The 20,028-nt window shown below is 43.2% G+C and overlaps 1 protein-coding gene and 1 long non-coding RNA gene across 3 annotated transcripts in view; one reads left to right on the forward strand and one right to left on the reverse strand.

Annotated features, from left to right (window-relative positions):
* Positions 1-13,943, reverse strand: part of ZSWIM6 (zinc finger SWIM-type containing 6) — a 110,107-nt gene extending 96,164 nt beyond the window's left edge. Inside the window, exon 1 of the mRNA XM_030968994.1 lies at positions 13,406-13,943. Within this exon, the coding sequence (XP_030824854.1) occupies positions 13,406-13,913 (508 nt within the window). The 5' untranslated portion in view covers positions 13,914-13,943. The remainder of the gene's footprint in view (positions 1-13,405) is intronic.
* A 424-nt stretch (positions 13,944-14,367) lies between these two features.
* Positions 14,368-19,170, forward strand: LOC115915508. 2 transcript variants are annotated; one of them, XR_004061502.1, is made up of 2 exons: positions 14,368-14,527; positions 16,735-19,170. It is a non-coding gene; the product is annotated as an uncharacterized LOC115915508 (long non-coding RNA). The 2 variants fall into 2 exon arrangements; XR_004061503.1 differs by lacking the exon at positions 14,368-14,527 and adding an exon at positions 15,882-15,953.
* Positions 19,171-20,028: the final 858 nt, after the last annotated feature.

The raw sequence follows: 20,028 nt of genomic DNA on the forward strand, positions 1-20,028 counted from the left end.
TCTTTCATTTATAATATTCATTACAAGTATTTCACCATGGAAAACAATTATTTTGATAGGCCTGTTTTGTAGTCTGTCCTTGGAGGAGTTCACTGAGTGACAAGAGATTGCAAGCCTGCTGGAACAGGCTCTTGGAGAATTCCTGTGCTCACAGCCACACTGTGCTTCCGTATCAGCAGCATTCTTTAGGGCAGCAGGCTTGGTCAACCAGGAATATGCTCCCTCCCTAAAAAAAGGAATAACTGGAAATATAGTTACAACTTCTGTCAGTCTAAGGCCTTTGTCACTTATAACCTTTGTCAGGCAACCTAAGGTTACCAGCCTTAAGAAAAAGATAGACATCAGGCCTGCAGTTGCACTTGAAATCCATATTTACGAAGACCAGAAACTACCTACCGTAGCCCTTGTTCAGCACACCACATCTACACAGGTTTTGCAGGCTGGTACAAGAGCCTCCAAACAGCTGACATGCATTGCTCAAGTCAGTGGAGGCCCTGTGCTGCTGCACCACATCAGGGCCTGCAAGTTGTCACCACCACACTGGACACCACTGTTAGGTACCTACAGTACATACTGCCCACAAACATTGCAAGAGCCCCTTGCTTGCAAATATACCCATTCCTGACAGAAAGCAGCTGACCAAAGTTGCTTTTACCTGTGCAAAAGGAGCTGGTCAATGCAGAAAGTATGGTGTGAGGGCAGTATGCAGTATGCTCTGCAGAAAATAAGCCTGCATTGAACATGCTGCTGCTGACTCGCATTATTTGTACCCAACTACTGATGGAAGATTAAACTGCAGGCTCCTTCTGCAGCAGTCCGACCTCCAGCCCACCGTACAAATACAGCATCCCCACTATGCTTCTGAAAATTCAAACCAGCATCAACTGCAATACAAGTGGATCTGCTCTCAACTTTGTCATCTACAAACAGCCCAGTCCCCAGGTTCACAACACTTACTGTCTCACCAAGGCTGCACGACATGCTATACCTCCTGGGCTCCTGGAACAAAACACAGCTGTACAAAATCCCCATGCCTATCAATCAAGCTACATGTATGCCAGGCTAATATACAGACACTCCTTGCACTCTAATGCTGCTGATTCTCCCACCTCACTCATCTTTTGCCTGAGGTGCTTTCATTATATCACACCATCTTGTCCCACATCACCCTCTTGGCTCCCACAAGAAGTCACTGAGTACACCAAGGCCCTTGCCTGGAATGTGGTTCTGCCATTGGGCCCTTGCTGGTTCCAATGCAGTGCATCACACTGGGATGGCTCTCATCATAGTCCCCAGTGGTAATGTCATCTGGATTCAGGGTTCCTGAACCTTTCAGCACCTCCACAAAATGTTGATTCCCCTCCCAGAAATTTCAATTTTTACAGATTTTTGTGCTTCTCCTTTTACTTCCTTTCACAGCTTAGTGCCTCATTGCTCAGTCATCTTCCTCTGCTTCCGCCTTTCAGATGTTTCTCAAGATTTGATCTCTACTTCTTAACTTCCTTTTGTTATTCAGTGAGGGAGGGGAAGATGGACCTCATAACAGGCAGGATTCACTGAAGCACATACCCATGATTCACATCTTTCCACTCATCCATTCTAACATTTCACTAGCCATCATTTCACACCTTGAGTATCAGGAAGAAGCAGCTTTGATCTTACCGACATCTTGCTCCCTTAAGCATATTCTACATACTAGGAATATTCAGCTTTCTGACAACAGCAGCACCCTTCCTTGTCCTGCTGAGCAGACACAAGTCCTTCCTTTTAAGTACAAGACTTGGATCTCTTTGGTACTGTCATGGTTTGACACTGGCACAATGCCAGTGCCCCATGAAAATATACTTCCCTGGTGTTTGCTGTGAGATGTGACCAGGAAATAAGCAAAGCAGGCCTCTACCTTAGGGAAAAAAAAAGTTTATTAACTAAACTACAAAAGGAAAACAAACCACACACACACACACACCTGGAAAATGAAAATTCCACAAAAAGCATTTCCTCCTCCCCCCCACCACATTTCCAATACATCTTCCAAATTTCAACTCTCCATCCATCACCCTGTAAATACTCAATTCCAGTCCATCAAGAGGAGAGGAGTCCTTCTTGGGGCCATGGTGACCTCTTCCTTGCATGCCCAGTGCTCCCACCAGGGGACAAGGAACAGAGCTGCTTCAAGGGTTATCCTTTTAAGGGTGCTTTGACCAGTTCCAAAAAAGCACAGTTTTCTCTCATCTCGGGACCTCTTGTCCCCCCCATACTTGCCTACCCCCTGGGGCCGGGGGGTCTCCAAAACTGAACCCTCTCAGTTCTGAGCCATTGCCTCCCCCCTGCATGCAGCCTCTGTGTCGTGAGGAAGCATGGTTCTGTCCATGGCTGTACCAAAAAGAGTCCAGCAACCAGCTACTCCATCATCTCTTTCCGGCCTCTTCTTTACTCTCCCAGCCTCACTCACTGCTCCGACTGTCATTCACTTGCTCATTTCTTCTTTATCATCCACACCATCTCCCCTCCGGGAAAGGTCCAAATGCTCTGTGAGGTCTTCATTGTCCAGAAAGGGGTTAACAAACTCCTGCACTTGGCCAGGCTCCTTCCTTGCTGCACTCCCCCCTTCCCCCTCCTTCTCCACAGCCGATATCACTTCAAGGCCACAGGCCCGTACCAGCTTTCTCTCTCTCGTCTTCTGGCTGGGGGGCTGCCCAAATCTTCTCGGGGCCTCTCTCCCTCTGTCTCTCCTGGGGGGGGGCTGCCCAACACCTCCTGGTGCCCCCACCACCCTTCCATCCTGAGGGGTCAGGCCTACCTCTGCCGGGCCGCAGGTTTCCCCTCCCCCGCCCAGCTCGAAGCCGGGCAGGGGAGGCCTTGCCTCTTTGCTGGCCGGAACTCAAAGAGAGAGCCCAAGGGAGTGCTCTGCTTCTAACCCCTGTGTTCTCAGAGGCGCACCCACCCTCAGTGGCCAAGCCTAGTGTCAATTTAAAATCTGAACACCTATTGGCCTCTGGCCACTCCATTCCCAGAAAACCTGCTTCCTGTAAACCCACGACAGGTACTGAGACTACAATGCTCACAATCTGTCCTATGTTTTTAGTCTTTACCACTTATCTTATACCCCTACCAATGTTAAGTTTGTATTTCATATGGCCTCTTATCAGCAGGAAAAACTTCTCTAGTTCTTCTGATCACCACTGCAGCAACTCTGACAGTTGTCTTCCTTGTTCCCCTTCCTACTTTTGTCTGAAGAACTGGACAATGAACTGTGCATCACTCTTCATGTGTGTCTGCACTCCTTTTCCCAGGTCAGGACAATATACACGTCCTGAGGTAAAAAAAAAAAAAATCTGTTCTTCACAAGTCGGGGTACCATAAATACTCATTACGGGGGGGAGGGGACCAAAATAAGAAAACTGGTCTCTTTTTGCAATATACAGTGCTTTAAAACTAAGCCATTTAATGCCTATTCAGAAGAATTAAGCTACAATTTGGAAACAGCTTATAGTGAATGAAATAATCAATGCTATGAAAAAATCTCTTTGAAACAGTTGTACAAGACAAAGTCAATGGTTTTGTTATACCACTGGCCACGCTTCCATCATTACTGAACAGAAGTAGCTTCTACTGAAGTAAAATCTGACAAACACCCTTCAAACACACAGAAAGTTACCATTATCTGAAAAATCAGAGCATTACCTTTGTGCATCCATTTATAAAATTGAAATTGGAACAAAACATTTTGAAAAGAGTGAGAGGACACCCACTTCATAACTTAAAACTATTTTACAATTTCAAAAGCTACAAAACAGCTAGTTTACTGTTTGCTAACCCATTTTCCATCTTGAAAGCTGTGTTTCATTCTGTAGGAAAAAGTCTATCAGCTTCCATGTGTTTGCTAACACCGATTAAAAGTAGATCATGTAGAGGGAAGAGTTATTTAGACTATATCCTCCTTAAATACATCTCATCAGATATCTAGTGAGATCTTTGACCTCACTAGATCATGAAGTACCACTTCCCCACTTCTCTTCTTGGCCTCTCATCTGTAAAGCATTTTACTTAGCATTTTATCACCTTTCTTCTCTTCAAGCGTGTATTACTTAATAAAACAAACTCTTGTTTACTCCTAAACACAGCTTTGCTCCCTGCTACCGAACAGTCATTTACATTTATCATGTACAAAATTACCTAGAAATCAAACCTGTAAATTACTGCCAGGATACATGACAGTTTAAAGACTGATCACCCAAAACTGTCAGTAAAACTAGGTGGTATGCTGCTTCTAAAATTTATATACAGGACTAAGAAACTTTTTCTCAGCTTCCTGATCCCACTGGACTTCCACAGCATCTGTTACAGCATGTCCCAGTCCTAGTCATTGCCTACCATTCATGCATTAGCACATTAAGCTGAAGTCACCTCTATTAAGTTGCACATATTCATATCTGACAAGGAAAGCTGCATGATGGTGCACTCACATATCATGGCTTGCAATAACAAAAAGATAAAAAACAGCCATGCATTCTATGTCATCCTCATCCCCCTGCTGTGGAGGAAGCAAAATTGAAGTTTTGGGCTTCTGTATAATATAGCTACACTAAATCCAGAAACAGAATATAATGTACTTGATATTTTATCCCCAAGACACTAACTGTAGACAGTTTGCAAGGTTTCAGTTTACGATCTAAATCAATGGAAGAACTGAGACTCATTTTGCATGTACCACAGCAGCAGCACAGCCAGCTGTCACTGGTAATAACAGTATTTCAGAATAAAAGTGTTCTGGCTTTTTTCTTTTTCTTGAGCTAATATATTAAACAATTCATTTAGACTATTGATTTTTCTCTGTTCTTGAACTTTTAAAATCAGTAGACTCTGCTGAATTGTCCTAAAGAAGAACAAGCCATGTTTAATCCAGTATCATGGTCACTAAATCCAGCTTTGTACATATGCACTTACTAAGACTACCGTCCATCCTCCCAAAACACTGCATTATATTCCACCAATAGCAGAAGCAAAGTCTGATGCAACTGCTGTGGAAGCAACCAACAACTTACAGCACAGTTCTCCACTAAACTGATTTCCTCACATTTTCCAGAAGATACCAAGATTATCTCTAGGTGTACATGTTAATGAATTCTTAACACAGATTTTATCTGCTATCCTTTCATAGCCACAGCTGCACATAAGTCAAAGAAAGGACCAACCATCAAGCACATGAAACTCTGAAGATGACACTACCTGTACATATTTATACTACTGACAAACATATCAATCCCATCATTAAGCACTGAATCTGGATCCATGCCTCATGCACTTCAGCCTAGTCAAAATATTGAAGTTGAATGAGAAATTAAGAACTAATAATAAAGCTCAGGAGCCACTTTTGACAAGGGCAAGCTAGAAGCTGAAGTGTGTGAGTTTAAAAAGTTTGCTCTGCCTTGCACGCATAGTTGAACATTGCGATGCAGAAAGAAGGCAGGCCACTAGCACAGAAGAGTCAAACTCTAAACATACAGAAACAAATCTGAGAACCACTGCTGAAGCCTTTAACCCAAAGCCAAGCTTTTAACTCAAGCTTATAAACACTTAAATACTTACAATATATGCAAATTTGATCCTCTACTCTATTACAGGCTGTACATTTGTAACATTCTGTAAGGGTTTATCCAATTTTAAGTGCCTTGATGGTTTAATGTTTTTCATTTCATTAGTCAGTGTAAATTAAATATTGTAGTCAGCTGCACAACTCCTGCATAGTTCCTGCACTGTCAGTGCATTACTATCAGCTGTCAGTAACCAGTTAGCAGGTAAATTTGGCACACATACAATGAAGCGTCTCATTTCTTAGAACTCATACAGCTACGCAACAGTTGATTTTTCAGGCCTTTAAAATAATCAACTATTGAATGCAATTAACTTTTGTGAAAAAATAAAGTAAAAAAGACTCAAAAATATATATTAACATGTATGTCTGTGAAATATCTTACCTCTTATGCCATTTCCCCCATTACTTTTCCAATGATGCCAAAATGTATTAAAGGTCTGACATTAATTACCTATGAAAGATGACTTACGTAAACAGGTGGATTGTTAAATAAACTACTATAAAAGGTAAATCACTTGAATTTTTAGAACATTAATGCAGTACATGAGCTTACTATTTATCTGATCAGTTAGATCTACTAGTGCAGATTTAAACTTATTGACAGGTTTTACTGCATCCTTCCAATTAGCATCAGACTTTCTCAGCCATTGCACTTGCATTTCCAAAGCAAAACTTTCACATATTTAGACTGTCAAATACACTCACTTGCAAAGAGGAATGGAGGTTTACTGTAAAAAATAATAATAAATAAAACCTTGAAAGCCACAAATAAAAAATTACACTTTCTTTTTTAAAGCATGTGATGATGTGCATCACAATTACTTTAAAATATATTTTAAACAGTGCTGAAGTCTGCCCTCTTTGAATATTTGGTTTTCAGTTTTCAGAGGTGGTGTTGGTATAAATTCCACATTAGGAGACTCTTTAGTCTATACTGAATTGTGTCACATCAGAAAAAGTCTTTTGTATGCCCACTCAGCTCTTACAGCCAGCCTTTTATCAGTTCTGACTTAACCACAAAGGAATTCTCTACACTGTAGTTACTATTAGAAAGCTCCTCCAGTCTGTTTGCACATTTGCAGAATTCAGTCAGAAAACATCTATTTTAAGATGGTGATTTATATCTCAGCTTTTCCAGACTTCCTGGCCCTCCACAGCACGGCCAAGGCAACAAAGACTGGATGCATGCTGCTGCTTCAGAGGACAGCAGGGTAATGTGCCGCAAGGCCATCACATAAATCATGGTAATTGGCATGTAGCTGGAAGGAGAATGCAAACCAGTGTACAGCACCAGCCAACACTGCCAATGATCCAGGTCACAGAAGGTTATGAAGCCCCATCAAGGGCTGCACATATACCCAGCTGAGAACTTCTTACATACATCGACTTGGACACTAAACCAACAGCAAAAACTGGAAGTTCAAGGAGACAGATCTCTCAGAACAAGTGCAGTTGTTGGACAGCACTCAAGTATTCATGTGCTGTCAGGCTGACTGCATTCCAGGCAATCAGAATCCACATTAAATCTGTATCCTTGCTGCACATGAAAGTTTCTTAGATTTCAAATTAGTTCATGTCACACAGACAGCATATTCATAAATTAGGATACCCTTTGTCTGTTAAAATAGTGTGGTCCTTCTTTGACTTGGCTTTTGGGTTTTTTTAAAGATGCAGTAAATTCTCCTCCCTTACCCCTCAAGAAAATAAGCTAAAGAGAAAGCAAGTTAAGGAATGTCAGCAGCTTTCCTAAACTTTGCACTCATATTTACACTACTACAAAACTTGACACATTATCTTGACATCCCTAGATTACTTAGCAGGTGACACTCAAATTGAACTCATGCAGACATATCTAAGAGCATGCCATCTACTACACTTCATCCTTCAACAGTAAGAACTGCACCTGACAGCTTACTACATTTTTTTCACTTGAATTTTTTAAATTAGAACTTGACCAGAGTCTTAAGTAATGATTTGATTTTAACAGGTTCATTTATAAAAGCAAATGATACAGCAAAATGCAGCAACTAGCAAATTATTTTTAAGGAAACCAGTTTGTCTGATGCTGACTTTTAAACAGCCCTCTGTCGCACACAGATTTTGCATTTAATTAATAGTTCACTTCTGAAAGCTAGCACACAGGGACAGAGAGTAAATGCAGGCATCAACTGCTGGCATGACAACTAGCTCAAATTCAAACATTGCAACATACGAAAGCATCGGATCATAGACAAAGATGGAATCACCTTCTAAAAGGAATGGCAGCTTTGAAAATGAAAATTGTTTTCTTGGAAGTTAGGAAAGCCTTGAAATTAAGGGGATAAGGGAACATAAGAAACATGAAAACTGACCTAAAACGCACAATGAAAAATTTTGTTACATGAACCAAATACAACACTCCTGTATAAAAGGAGATTTCTCCATTTAAAACTTGTGATGGCAAGTGATTAGCAATTATTTTCCTTAAAAACTAAATGAATTCTATAGTAGTACTGACATTGTCCAATTACATTTATCCCACTATGCACAATTACACAGGAAGATAATATATACAAGTTTTATTTTTTTATCTTGAAATCACTCTAAAATATTTACACTCTCTTGAAATCAAGAATACATTTTTTTAGAAAGCCTGAATTAAATGCAGGAGCTGATCTAAAAAGCTTTTCTACCTTTAGCAATCTGGTCCTGAAAGACAGCTTTTTTTTAGCTTCTTTAGATGCATCTTTTTTTTTTCAGGATATTCAAAGAAATTATTCAAGGTCAAGGATAGTGTATTAGAGCACACACACAGAAAATAGCTTGCATATTCACCAATTAATGCATTGCATTCCAAATCCTACAAGAAAACTAAAACACATTAGATGTCTCCCTTTCAGGAAGACACATTTAAAAATTAGCTTACTAGTTTCTCTTCTGGAACTCAGAAATATAGGTAGTTATTTCTTAGAGCAAACTGAAACTGGAATTGATGAAGGTATTTTCACAAGACTCTCTATGTTTGGAACTAAGTCAATAAAAAGCAAAAAGTCAGACATCATTTGTTTACGCCCATACCACAATATTGTATTAACAAATTCTGGATTACTTGTTTTATTCATACATACATTCCTAACCAAGCCCCCTAAGTTGAACACAACTGTTCCTTCGGCATGTCAGCACACAAAACTCTCCTCTTCAAATAGGCAGAATTTAACACAACCTTTTCCCCCGGAAAAAGTTCACTACACATACCAGAACAATTTGGTATCACAGGTCAAAAAAAGTTAATACTAAACACAGTGCCTTCACTGCCGCTAATGACAATCTTAGGTTTGTCACACAACTCAGTATTACTTTCATTAAGTAAATCCTTTTACTAAATACATCTGTCCTACAGGTTTCATCAACCACTACATGTATATTGCACACACCAGTGAGGATCACCATATCTGCTAAAAGTCACAGTTCAACTCACAACACAGTACATTTGTGTCACCTTTGCAAACAAAATACTTGGTATGGTTTTATCACAAGAAAAAACTGTTTCGTGTCATACCACTGGCACTCAAACAATTGAGTCCCAAAAGAAGAGATATTACTTTTGTTTTACTTGCTCCGCCATTTCAGAAAGTTTTGGGGTTGGGTTTTTTTTTTAGTAAAGATGGCTAGGAAGAATCAAAATTTATCTCAAATCATTGTCCACCAAAAGGATCTGAAATCTGCTGACTACAATACAGCTTCCACCAGAATTACACAGAGCCACCAATTTGGTCTTCTAAAGCCTTCTCTTGCTCCTGGTGAAAAAAAAGGCTTCTCCTGGTTTTGAAAGCAAACCAATCTCCAGCCTTTAACTTAAGAACAAATTAAAGAAACATTAGTGACCTTCAACCACTATTTAAGAAAGGAGAAATTTTACTTTGCTTTTCTCTAAGAAGCATTTTGGTTACATCCCCCAACCAGGTATCCCTGAGGGGCTTCCAAAACATGATCCTGCAGCTCCAAGCTAATGATGCTCTTCAGCTGAACCTCCTTCCACAGACAAGGCAGCTTTCTATCTTATAATATTAACATCATATTCTAGAGCTGTGGCAAGTGCCAGTCAATGAATTCTTTGTATTTTCCTTCCCTAGGAGTCCCCTCCCTCCAACTCACTCCCTTGCCATTCATACCTAAAAGCATGACTTACCACAGTCACAGAGCTTTATGCTACCAGGGAAAGGGCTCTAACTCCTTTAAGAAAGGCCTGTATGAGCAAGCAGGGTCTATGCAACAAAGACAAACCTACGTCAAATTACCAACAGACAGGGATCCTGTAAGAGTATTTGTATGATATAATATATCAAAAAATTCTCAAGTACTTCTAATGCGGCTGCAGCAGTGAAGCTGAGTTTTACAGCACTACAGCCAAGGCAACCTCTGTCTTTCCCCAAGCAAGAGTCATACCAGAAGAGGCACAGGGGTTTATTTCTTCTCCTAGAATAGCTGCATTAAGGGCTCTCACCAGGTCAGCTGTGCTATTGAAGGATCACACCTCTTCTAACCTCGACAGCCACTGCTGTGACAATACAGTACTGTGTACTAATTCAGGACTAACCTCAGAAACCAAATATACACTTCACCATCTAAAACTGCCTGCTTGCTCCTGGCATTTCCAAAATTTGGCCAAATGAAACAGTCAATTTCTAGTTTTCCTTCCAGATTGTTGTATTTACTCACAAAGTGCTTTCTTATTTAGACTTTATTTTTTACTAAAAATACTTGGTTTTAAATAAGTTAAACACAGGCAAGGTAAAAGAGTTGCTTTATGTAGTTGGGAAGGCTTGCTTTAGGAACCTGCACTCTCTGGCTCTTTTGAAATATATCAAAGAAGAAAAACTTCCATGTCCAGTTGAAGCATATCAAAAAGATAAAAATACATCAATAAGCTAGATGCAAATGGAATTCTGAAGCCATCTTCTTTGGAGAAAAGCCTTTCAAAATTAAGTGGTGCTAATTATTATGCTAGGACAGCACCAATAAACTGCAAAATCGGCTAGCAAACAACCTTACTGCCTGATTACCAAGGTTATTTGTGTGTATCATTACTATCATCTACATTTGTAGATGTGTGTATATTTGTGTATCACTACATCATCTTCATTTTATTTAGGATTTTCTTTACAACAAGATAATACACAAGAGACTAAGCTAGTGGGCATGAAGGAGGATCACATGAAGATTTTTAGCAAACCTTTGATACAAGGTTTGGGAAATCTTCCTCCTTAAGATTATTTACCACGATAAAATAGTCAGAATGTTTATTCACGGCTAGACTGAAAAACTTAAACGTAAAATTCAGAAGCAAATGATGCCATTTAACTACCGCTGAACCAGAACTTATGCATCTCTCAAAACAAGTCCCCCATTCCCTGTTTATAGTAATACTTCAGGTTACAAGTGAGGCTGTTAGAACTGATATGTAATTAAAATGTATTTTGTCCAATAACTGCACTTTTCCATAGTTCAACAATAAACATTTACAGAGTTTCCATTACTCACACTGCAAAGAACATAAATTCACATTTGTATGGTCATTAAACATGGACTTACATAAACTTAATTCTAAGTTTTCATCAATGCAACATATTCAGCTGTATTATATGGAACCAATTCCATTCTCTGCCCAACATAACTCACTCCACAGCGGAACTGCTTTTAACAGCTGCACCTTTCTGCTTCACTAGGAATATCTTGTCAGCAAGACCCCGGTCTTAATGACACAGCTACCTACCCAAATTACACAAGAACTTTCCTACAGCAGGACCTACCCAAGTCCTCCACAACTCCCTTCACCAAAGGCCTCTGTCAAAAGAACTGACATCTTTCACATCACCAGTTTCCACTACTATTTTTGCAAGAATTTCAAAGGAGGCTCACATAAGGTTGGGGGGTGGGGGGGGGGGGGAACTACAACAAAGCAAATGTATTTTCAGCAGTAGGTACAGTATTTGTTTGAAATGCATTTAAAGGTTCCAGAAAAGGCAGTCAACACTTAAGTCGTATTCATGCACATGTTCTTTCTACATGCTGACCCTTGCCAACATTACTCAATGCCCTCCCCTTTGAAGACACACAAAAAGTTACTTTTTTTCTTCCACAACTACTCACTGAGGCCTATTCCACTGCTGAAAGCAAGCAAAGCAAAGTCCTCGCTGGGTGTCTGCCTCCTAGAGAAGATTGCATTTTTTATTTATTGCCCTTTGGCTTTATTTTCACAGTGAATTCCTGGCTTAAATGCAATCAGCCAAGAAACCCTCCCTACGTGCACTCCTGTCATTCCTAATCGCTTGCAAACAGAATCAAGTGCAAGCAAAAGGGGAAAAAAAATCTCAGCACTGCCAACCAAACTAAAAAAGCCCTACTTCTGGTTCTGCCAGTTCTGAGCAACCACAAATGCACCTCAGACCCCTTGGAAAGAGAAAGTCAAAAGATTAAATTTAAAATAAACTTGATTTTAAAAAAATTAAATTTAAAAAAAATAAAGTCTCCCTAGGCAGAAGAGAGGGGCACTGAGCCTAAGAGCAGGGTCACATCTTCTCTTCGGAAAAAAAACCTGATAGCACATTTGCAAGGTGCCCGCCAAGTCAAACCCGCAGCAGGCATCACCGAGGTTTTGGGGGAGTGAGAAGGAGGGAATCCCGGCGCCCCACACACACACAAACACACACACCGAGCCGCCGCCGTCAACAAAAGGCGAGCAGCAGCCTCTTTTGTCTGTCTCCCCCTTTTAAGGGAGGAGGAGGGGAAACGACAGAAAACTGAGAAGGGGGAAACAAAAAGAAAAAAAAAGAAAGAAAAAAAAAAGAAAAAAAGACGCAAATAAACATGAAAATGAGAACAAAGTGGCCGGGTCGCACAAAGAGCATCACCACCGGCGGAGGGGACTATCTGCCGGGGGCGGCTCCTCTTTCATTCAAGAAATGGAAGGGGAGCCGCCCCCGGCAGACAGCCCCCACAAAAGTGGGGGAATACCCACCTCTGCAGCCCTTTAAACACTGGCAGGGAGGAGTTAACCAAGTGAGCCTGCAGCGGGTGAAGAACAGCGGCAGGCGGCTGGGCTGGGGTTGAGGAAGAGGAGGGGGGTATTGTTCCAGCAGGAAGAAGAGCTTCGTTTTCCCCCCACTTGTCACGAAGCCGTTCATCCTGAAGCTACCCCCCAGCCACACCACCCCCGGCGGGGCGAATCGCGCCCCCTCCCTCCGGCTCGTCGCCGCTGCCCTAGAAATGCCTTTGTTCGCGGATCCCCCCCGCACTCCCGCTGCCGGGGTCTCGCACCGCTTTTATGTCTTTATTTTGGACGGCGGCGCATCCCGCCCCCCCCCTCCCCCGCCGGCCGCCCTTCTGCTGATTCATTTCCACCGGCGGTCCCCCTCGGGATGGGGGGGGCGGCATCTCCTCGCTATTGTGGCTCGAGGAAAAGCGATGACCCGGATTACCGGGGGTGGACGCTGGTAGGAGGGCAGAGCCAAACGGGATTACACAGGCTGGATTACCGGGAGCAGGCACGGCGCGGTGCGGGGCTGCGAGTTAAAGGGACAGGCGGGAGCCGTGCCCGTGTCACGGAGGCAGGGAGCCACTGCGCGTCCCGGGCACGAAGGGGAGGAGACCGGCGGAGGAAGTTGCCCGGCCCACGGTACAGCCGGGGAGTGAAGGGCTCGCACGGACCGGGCCACAGGCGGTGAGCTGCAGCGGAGAGAGAGGGACGGCAAGCGGGTGACACGCAGGGGGAGACCCGCGGCCCCGAGCGGCGGCGGCCTGGCCCGGGAGCGGAACCGGCCGGTGACTCACCGACTTGCAGGACGTTATCGACGCAGCCGCCGTCGAGCAGAGCGATGCCCCTGCGGAAGGGCAGTCGGTTCTCATCGGCGGCAGCGGCGGAGTCCATGGCCCCGCCAGGCGCGGCGGCGCCCCCGGGACCGGCGGCAGGATCCTCGGCGCCGGTGTTGAACGAGGAGTACATACAGATCTCCCTCTCGCTGCGGGGGAAAGACCAGTAGACGATCCTGCGCTGCACCGGCTCCGGGATCCGTTCGAACCGCTCCTCCACCCGCTGGAAGGGCCACTTCTCCGCCACCTTGCGAGCCGCAATGTCCAGCAGGGACTCGGGGCTCTGGGTCTTGCCGAGCGGCAGCAGCCCCAGGGCGGCGGCGGCAGCTGCGGAGGAGGGTCCGGCGCAGAGCGCGCCGCCGCCGGGCCCGGAGCCGCCCGCCCGCTGCCCCGGCCTGCAGCCCGATCCATAGCCGGGTCTGCAGCAGAGGCGCTTGGCGGGGTGGGGGAGCTGACCGCGCTCCGCCATGATCGCGCCGCTTCTAAGCCGACAGCGGAAGTGGCTGTACCCTATAAACGGCTCCAGGAAGGCAGCGAGGACCCGCGAGCCCCCGGGGACACGCCCCCCTCAGCCCTTATGTGGCGAAGAGGGCGGGGCCGCGGGGGCCTCGCCGGCTGCGGCGGGCGGGGCTTTATGCAAATCGGCGTCACAACGTAAATAGAACGGCGGAGGAGGGAGAAGTGCAAAGGGGGGGTGCGCGCTCCCCCCCGCCCCCCGCATTCCCAACCCCTTTTCCCGTTGATGTCACGCGCGCAAGCCCGGGCGCGCCCTCGCGCGTGTGGTGGGAAAGGGGGGCGTGGCCGGCGGCGCCCCCCGCTCTGCCGCCATATAGGGAATGGAATGCGGGGGCGGGGCCGCCGCCGCAGCCTGAACCCGGTCACCTCTGCCGGGAAAGCCGGAGGGGTGGGGCGAGCCGCGCCTCGCGGACGGGAAGTACGGTACGCGCCGCCGTGGGAGACCTGCGCTCCTGCTTCAGAGGCGGGCCGCAGCAGGCGAAGCCCTTTCCATCCGCCCCTGCATCAGGAGCCCAGATGCATGCCTATAACAAGCTCTTGAGCTACACGAGTGAGGCGCGCTCCAAGGTGTGTTGGTATTGAGTTTCGTGAGCAGTTTCATTTTCCTTCTACTAGCGGTAGTACGGTAAAGGTCGTCATCCCGGTGCCAGCACCCGGTTGGCTCTGCAGATGTCAGGGCTTGGTATTGCTCCGGGAGAGCCGAGACACAGGGCAGGGCGGCGCGGATCCGCAGTGAGTCACTTGGAGGCGATGAGGGCGCCGTGTTTACCCAGGTGGGTCGTGACACGGCGGAGGGTCAGGGTCTTTTCGGTGATCTTTAAAAACCGCGCCGTTCGGGTCCGTGCCGGCGCCTCAGAGATGGATAGATGGATGGATAGATGGATAGATGGAGGCATCCATGTGCTGAGGGTCCCGAGATGCTGCTCCCGCCGCCGCTCCTGGAACACCGGCCGCATGGAAGTGCGGCACGGCAGGGATCGAGCGAGCGCAGCACAGAGCGCCCTTCTGCGCAGAGAGGCTGTGGGCTGCGTGTCATCGCAGAGCAACCTCGGTTGACTTCTATTCCACTAATTAAATTTTAAAATAAATATTATGTTGGTATTTCGGAACTTTATCTCGGAAATGGGATTACGCTTTGATGCTTCATGGTAGAGCAGTCGCTATTTTTTATTAACCGAATTTAAAACATTTTTTTTTTTAAATTAATTAAATATTTTGGAACTATAGCTCGTCAGAGGCATTTTTGGGCGGCTGTGTGTTGAAAACAGCAATCGCTCGCCCGGCGAGCAGCCCTTTGCTCGCATGCCGTGCCCCGCAGAAGCCGTAATTGGAGCGGCTTCCCTCCTGCAGGCTGGTTTTCCCAGACAGACTACATTTTCCATGATGCAGCGCAAGCCGCCCCCAGCGGGGAGGCGGTGCCTTCAGGGAATGCGGCGGAGGAATGTCAAGCGTGCCCGGCATAAAATCTAAGAGGTGCAAACAACATCGCCTTGGCTCGAAACTTTGTCGTCTCCTTTTTGTTTGCGCCAACTTCCCCCCCTCCACCTCCGACTGGAACAAGAGCTTATTTTGTAGTCAAGCGATTGGAAAGCTTTGCAGAAACTGCATTTTCCATTAAAAGTGGGTGGGAGATTGAATGAAACTTATCAGACTCGCTGACTGATTTTTAAAGAAAGATTGGCAGAAACCTGAGATGGTTTAGAATTTGCACGTATTGGGGAAGGGGGGCAGTGTATGCTTTTAAACTATTAAACAGTAGCAGTACTTGGAAATTTCACGGGTCAAGAATTGTTTTACATTTAGATATAGACCTGTGCTTTTGGTGGGGGGAGGGTTAGGGTTGGTTTTCTGCTTTTGTGTTTGTTTGTTTGTTTTTCTGGTTTTGTTTACTTTTTTATTGTTTGTTTTTCTGCTGCCAGTTGCTGATACTAAGAAAATGATGGACGCTTTTTAACCAAGTAGCTTAAACGGCAGAATTATCTTCTGCAGTTAGGTTGGTGGGGTTTTTTGTTTGGTTTTTTTGGGGGTTTTTTGGTTTGGTTTTTTTTTTCGTACATACTATAAGCTTGGGGTTTTTTCCTTTGGGATCATGAAACCTACCTTCTATGTAAGAAATTTGTTTAAATTGATGCTTGTGTTTCTGGCTATGAACTTCACAAAATAGTTGCTCTTGAGATGCCAGTTTCATAAATTCATAGATAGCTTGCTGGAATATTAGCAGTCTTGTTTTTAGATTTAGGCATGTTTTATAAATGTTCTGCTGGATTTATAAACTTAACTCCAACAGAATTTTGGAAGTGTTAGGGAGCCTGAATACTGCAGACCAGAGATGAGCTTGGAGTACTTTCTTTTACTATTAATACGGTAGACAGTAGGAAAAAGGAAAAAAAAAAGAACTTCATAATTGCATGTGTGTGAGAGGAGAGGAAAATTATTTTTAACTCCATCACTTATTCATGAGTAATGATTGTTCACATGTCAAAGCAATTTTTCTTCTCTGTTCTACCACTATTTCTGCTTTAAATAAGCATCTAGCAAGTCAGTAAAGATACTCTTCCATATTGGGCAATGGCTGTTCTTTACCAGGTCTTAGCCACCTGCTGCAACAAATATAACACTCATGCCACTGGAAGAATTCTTCACGTCATAGTTGAGAAACTTTACAATAAAAACCAAAAAGAGTGAGAAGAGTGACAATGAACAACAAATCATCCATAATAAGATAACATTTGTGTGTCAGTTACCTCAACTTAGTCTTTTTTCTTTCTTTACAGATCTGGGCAGAAATTTTTAAATTCACTAAAGAAATATCAGAAGAAAGCAGGTGGAAGAGCTCACGGATCCACCTCTTTCGACTGTCTCCCCTCATCAAGAGTATCTTTTTCATATTGAGTCTGTGTATATTAACAGATACACAGAATGCTGGTGAATCTTTTCAGTTTCTGGGCTGGGGAGCAGCCAAGGAAGCAAGAGGCATCTTTTTTCTTGTCATGCCACCACAGGCACCAAATATGCTCCACTTTAGGCTCCACCTGCACCAGCATAGCACTTGAACAACTTGCAAATTTTCATCTGAGGCTGAACTTTTGTCCTGCCAGATTTGCCCCAAGTTCCCTCCACTTTCTGAAACCAAGTGGGAAGATATGTTAACTCCAAAGAAGAAAATTAGGAAGTGTTAAAGCCATATCTAAGCTATTTTAATTGCTAGTTAGTTTTTCTTTCAGTGGATGTTCTCAAGGGAAGACCTTACTGAGCTGAGCATTTCTTGCCGCTTGTTTCCATCTCACTGTTTTGGGAAGTTTCTATTCCAGAGCTACACAGAGAGGAAGGAATGGCTGCAAAACAGCAAGCTTAACTTGGCTAACTTCCTGCATGTAATAAAAGGCTATTCTGTGAGCTGCTTGGAAAAGCACCCTTGGCCACCACGCAGTGAAATTCCTTCCTAATAATCTTTTCAGAGCATTAGGCCAGTTGCAGTCAGTTTTGCTCATTAAGGTAAAGTATAAAAGGCTTGAGCATTCCACCAGTTGCACTGATCTAAAAGGAAGGTCACATACAGCTGCACAGTTGTCTTTGTGTGAAACACACCAAGGTCTAAATGTAGAAAAATGATGGCAGGCGACATAATGCTAGCCAACATAAGTCAACCCAGTGGTTAAATCTTATCAGGAAAGATGAGACTTGGCATTCCTGCATTGAAGCTGAGCAAGCATCTGGATTCATGCACTGCATAAAATATTTCTAAACTCTCAGATGGTAGGGGGTCAAAGGCAGAGAAGGAGACTTGGGAATGGAGGCTGGAGGGTTCTTGGAGCTAAAGCTATAAGGGAAAAAAGGCAAGAAAAATTGAGGAGACAGGACTAAAATAATCAAAACAAGAAACAATGATAGGTCTACTGAAACAACTGGATTTACAATGCTGAACCAAATCTTTTTAAACCTGTTTCTGTGTGCCTTTTTAGATAACAAGGGGTTTCATTTCTTGGAAGAATGTAGTAGACTCAGAAGGCTATATGTTTTAGAGATAACAAATGTATTCTAACATTGTGTGAAAGCTTGAAAACACTGTTGTATGTGAAGGTAGTGAATATCACTGTACTTTGTAATACAGTGAAACTGGGAATTTAAATGCAGAAAAAGCAGACAGAAGTGATGAGTGTTGATAAAATTACCATCTTAAGATTGGTTGGTGAAGAAAATAGTGTAGTTGGTCACTGTCTTCAGTTTTACGATGTTTTCATAAAACAGTTTCTTTCATTATGTTCAGAGGCTATTTTTAATTTAAAGCCTAAAAAAAGAACTTTTGCCTTTTGCTAGCCTTTTAAATCAAATACTCTAGGATAAATATTGCCAGCTCTTTAGACTTTCTCTGTTGAAGTGGAAATAAACTGGCAGCACCGAATGAGCCCTTTCAAAGTGCAGCTTTTTATTTTGATTAAATTCCTTGTTGATTCTAAAACTGGACTCAGAGACTAGAATCTAAAAGCATTTAGGAAAATTTACTTAAAATACTAAGCATACTTTGCCAGTTTTCTAGAACAGTTAAAAGAAACAAATGTCTGCAACTGGGCTAAATCCTCTTGACATTAATTTCTGTGTCCTCTGCCTTTCTGTGGCTCAATACTTAATGTATGAAGTCATTCTCAGATGGACTGAAGGGGAAGGCATTGTTTGTACCATAGTCCCAGAGCTGTGTGAATTAATGCTGCTCTGTATTTCCTTAAGGACTGAGCACATTCAGTTTACATTTATTGAGAATAGATCCTGGGAATGAATTATTTCTTCCTTATAAGGAGCCTTGTGTTGAGATATCTGTTGGGGCAGTTTAGCTCACTACTAAGTCACTAGGGATAAAAGCATCACTGTTACAAGTAAAATGATAATGTGCAAGAAACTTCTTAAAATTAAATGTATTCCAGTCATTTAGATGGTTCAGAATATTGAGGTCTTGGAAGACTAGAGGAATAAGAGTGTCTCACCTTTCTTCAGATTTAGCATTTGCATAAAGTCAAAAGGAGAAAGTCTTGTCTCAGAGGGAGCTCTAGATTTAGTATCTCGCTGGGTTTGTTGTGACCTTATTTAGATCTGAGTTGCAAAATTTATGAATACTCAAAGTAAAAGCAGTATATTACCCTCACAAGTCTTTGTAAATGTTATTTTTAAAGTATTATCTTTTCCTAATATCAAAATAAAAGAATTTTATTAAAATATTGGATATTAAAACATCCTTCATTTATTCTCTCTTGTTAGTCCAAATACATACACTTAATTGTGACTAAGTGATTTTAAAAAAAATGTTACTCAAAACTTCATCTTCAGACATTCTCCACCAAAAATGGGATAGGCTGGTCTAGAAGTTATCAGGTGCAAAATGCCATTGTTTGGTCTACCAGCATGTGTAGGAATACAAATATACAGAAAGTGAAATGGGCTGGTGGTTTAAAAGGGAACATTAGGGCACTATCTTCTTGTGGATAAGCATCCTACATGAACAACTCCCCTTTTTATCTTCTTGGGCTTTCTCCCTTTTAACTGCACTTCAGACTTCCTTGCATTGGACCAAGGAATCACTTTGCAGTGTCAGGCCCAGTAATTCTTGGGCAGGAACTCTCTGTGAAGGACATCAAAACCTCAATCTGATATTGTCTTGAAGTAAAAGACATTGCTTACCTAAATTTTAACCTACAGCAAAGAAAGAGAAATTACATAAACTAAAATTTTCAGAAGAGCTTTTCCACATGCTAAGTGCTGGTAGAATGATTTTTAAGTGGCCTTAAATTAAAAAAAGAAAAATCCCTAACAAGTCAAAACTCTTCGTTCTCCCATTTCAAGGATCACAGAATCATTTAGTTTGGAAAAGACTTCTAAGGTCATCAAGTCCACCCTTTTGAATGATCACCACCTTGTCTACTAGACCATAGCACGAAGTGCCAGATTCAGTCATTTCTTGAACACTTCCATGGAAGTTGACTCCACCACTTTCCTGAGCAGTCCATCTCAATGTTTGAGAACTCTTTATTGGTGAAATTCTTTACGATGTCCAGCCTAAACCTCCCCTGGTGCAGCTT

Source organism: Camarhynchus parvulus, chromosome Z (genome assembly GCF_901933205.1).
Source record: "Camarhynchus parvulus chromosome Z, STF_HiC, whole genome shotgun sequence".
In the NCBI taxonomy this organism is placed as follows: domain Eukaryota; kingdom Metazoa; phylum Chordata; class Aves; order Passeriformes; family Thraupidae; genus Camarhynchus; species Camarhynchus parvulus.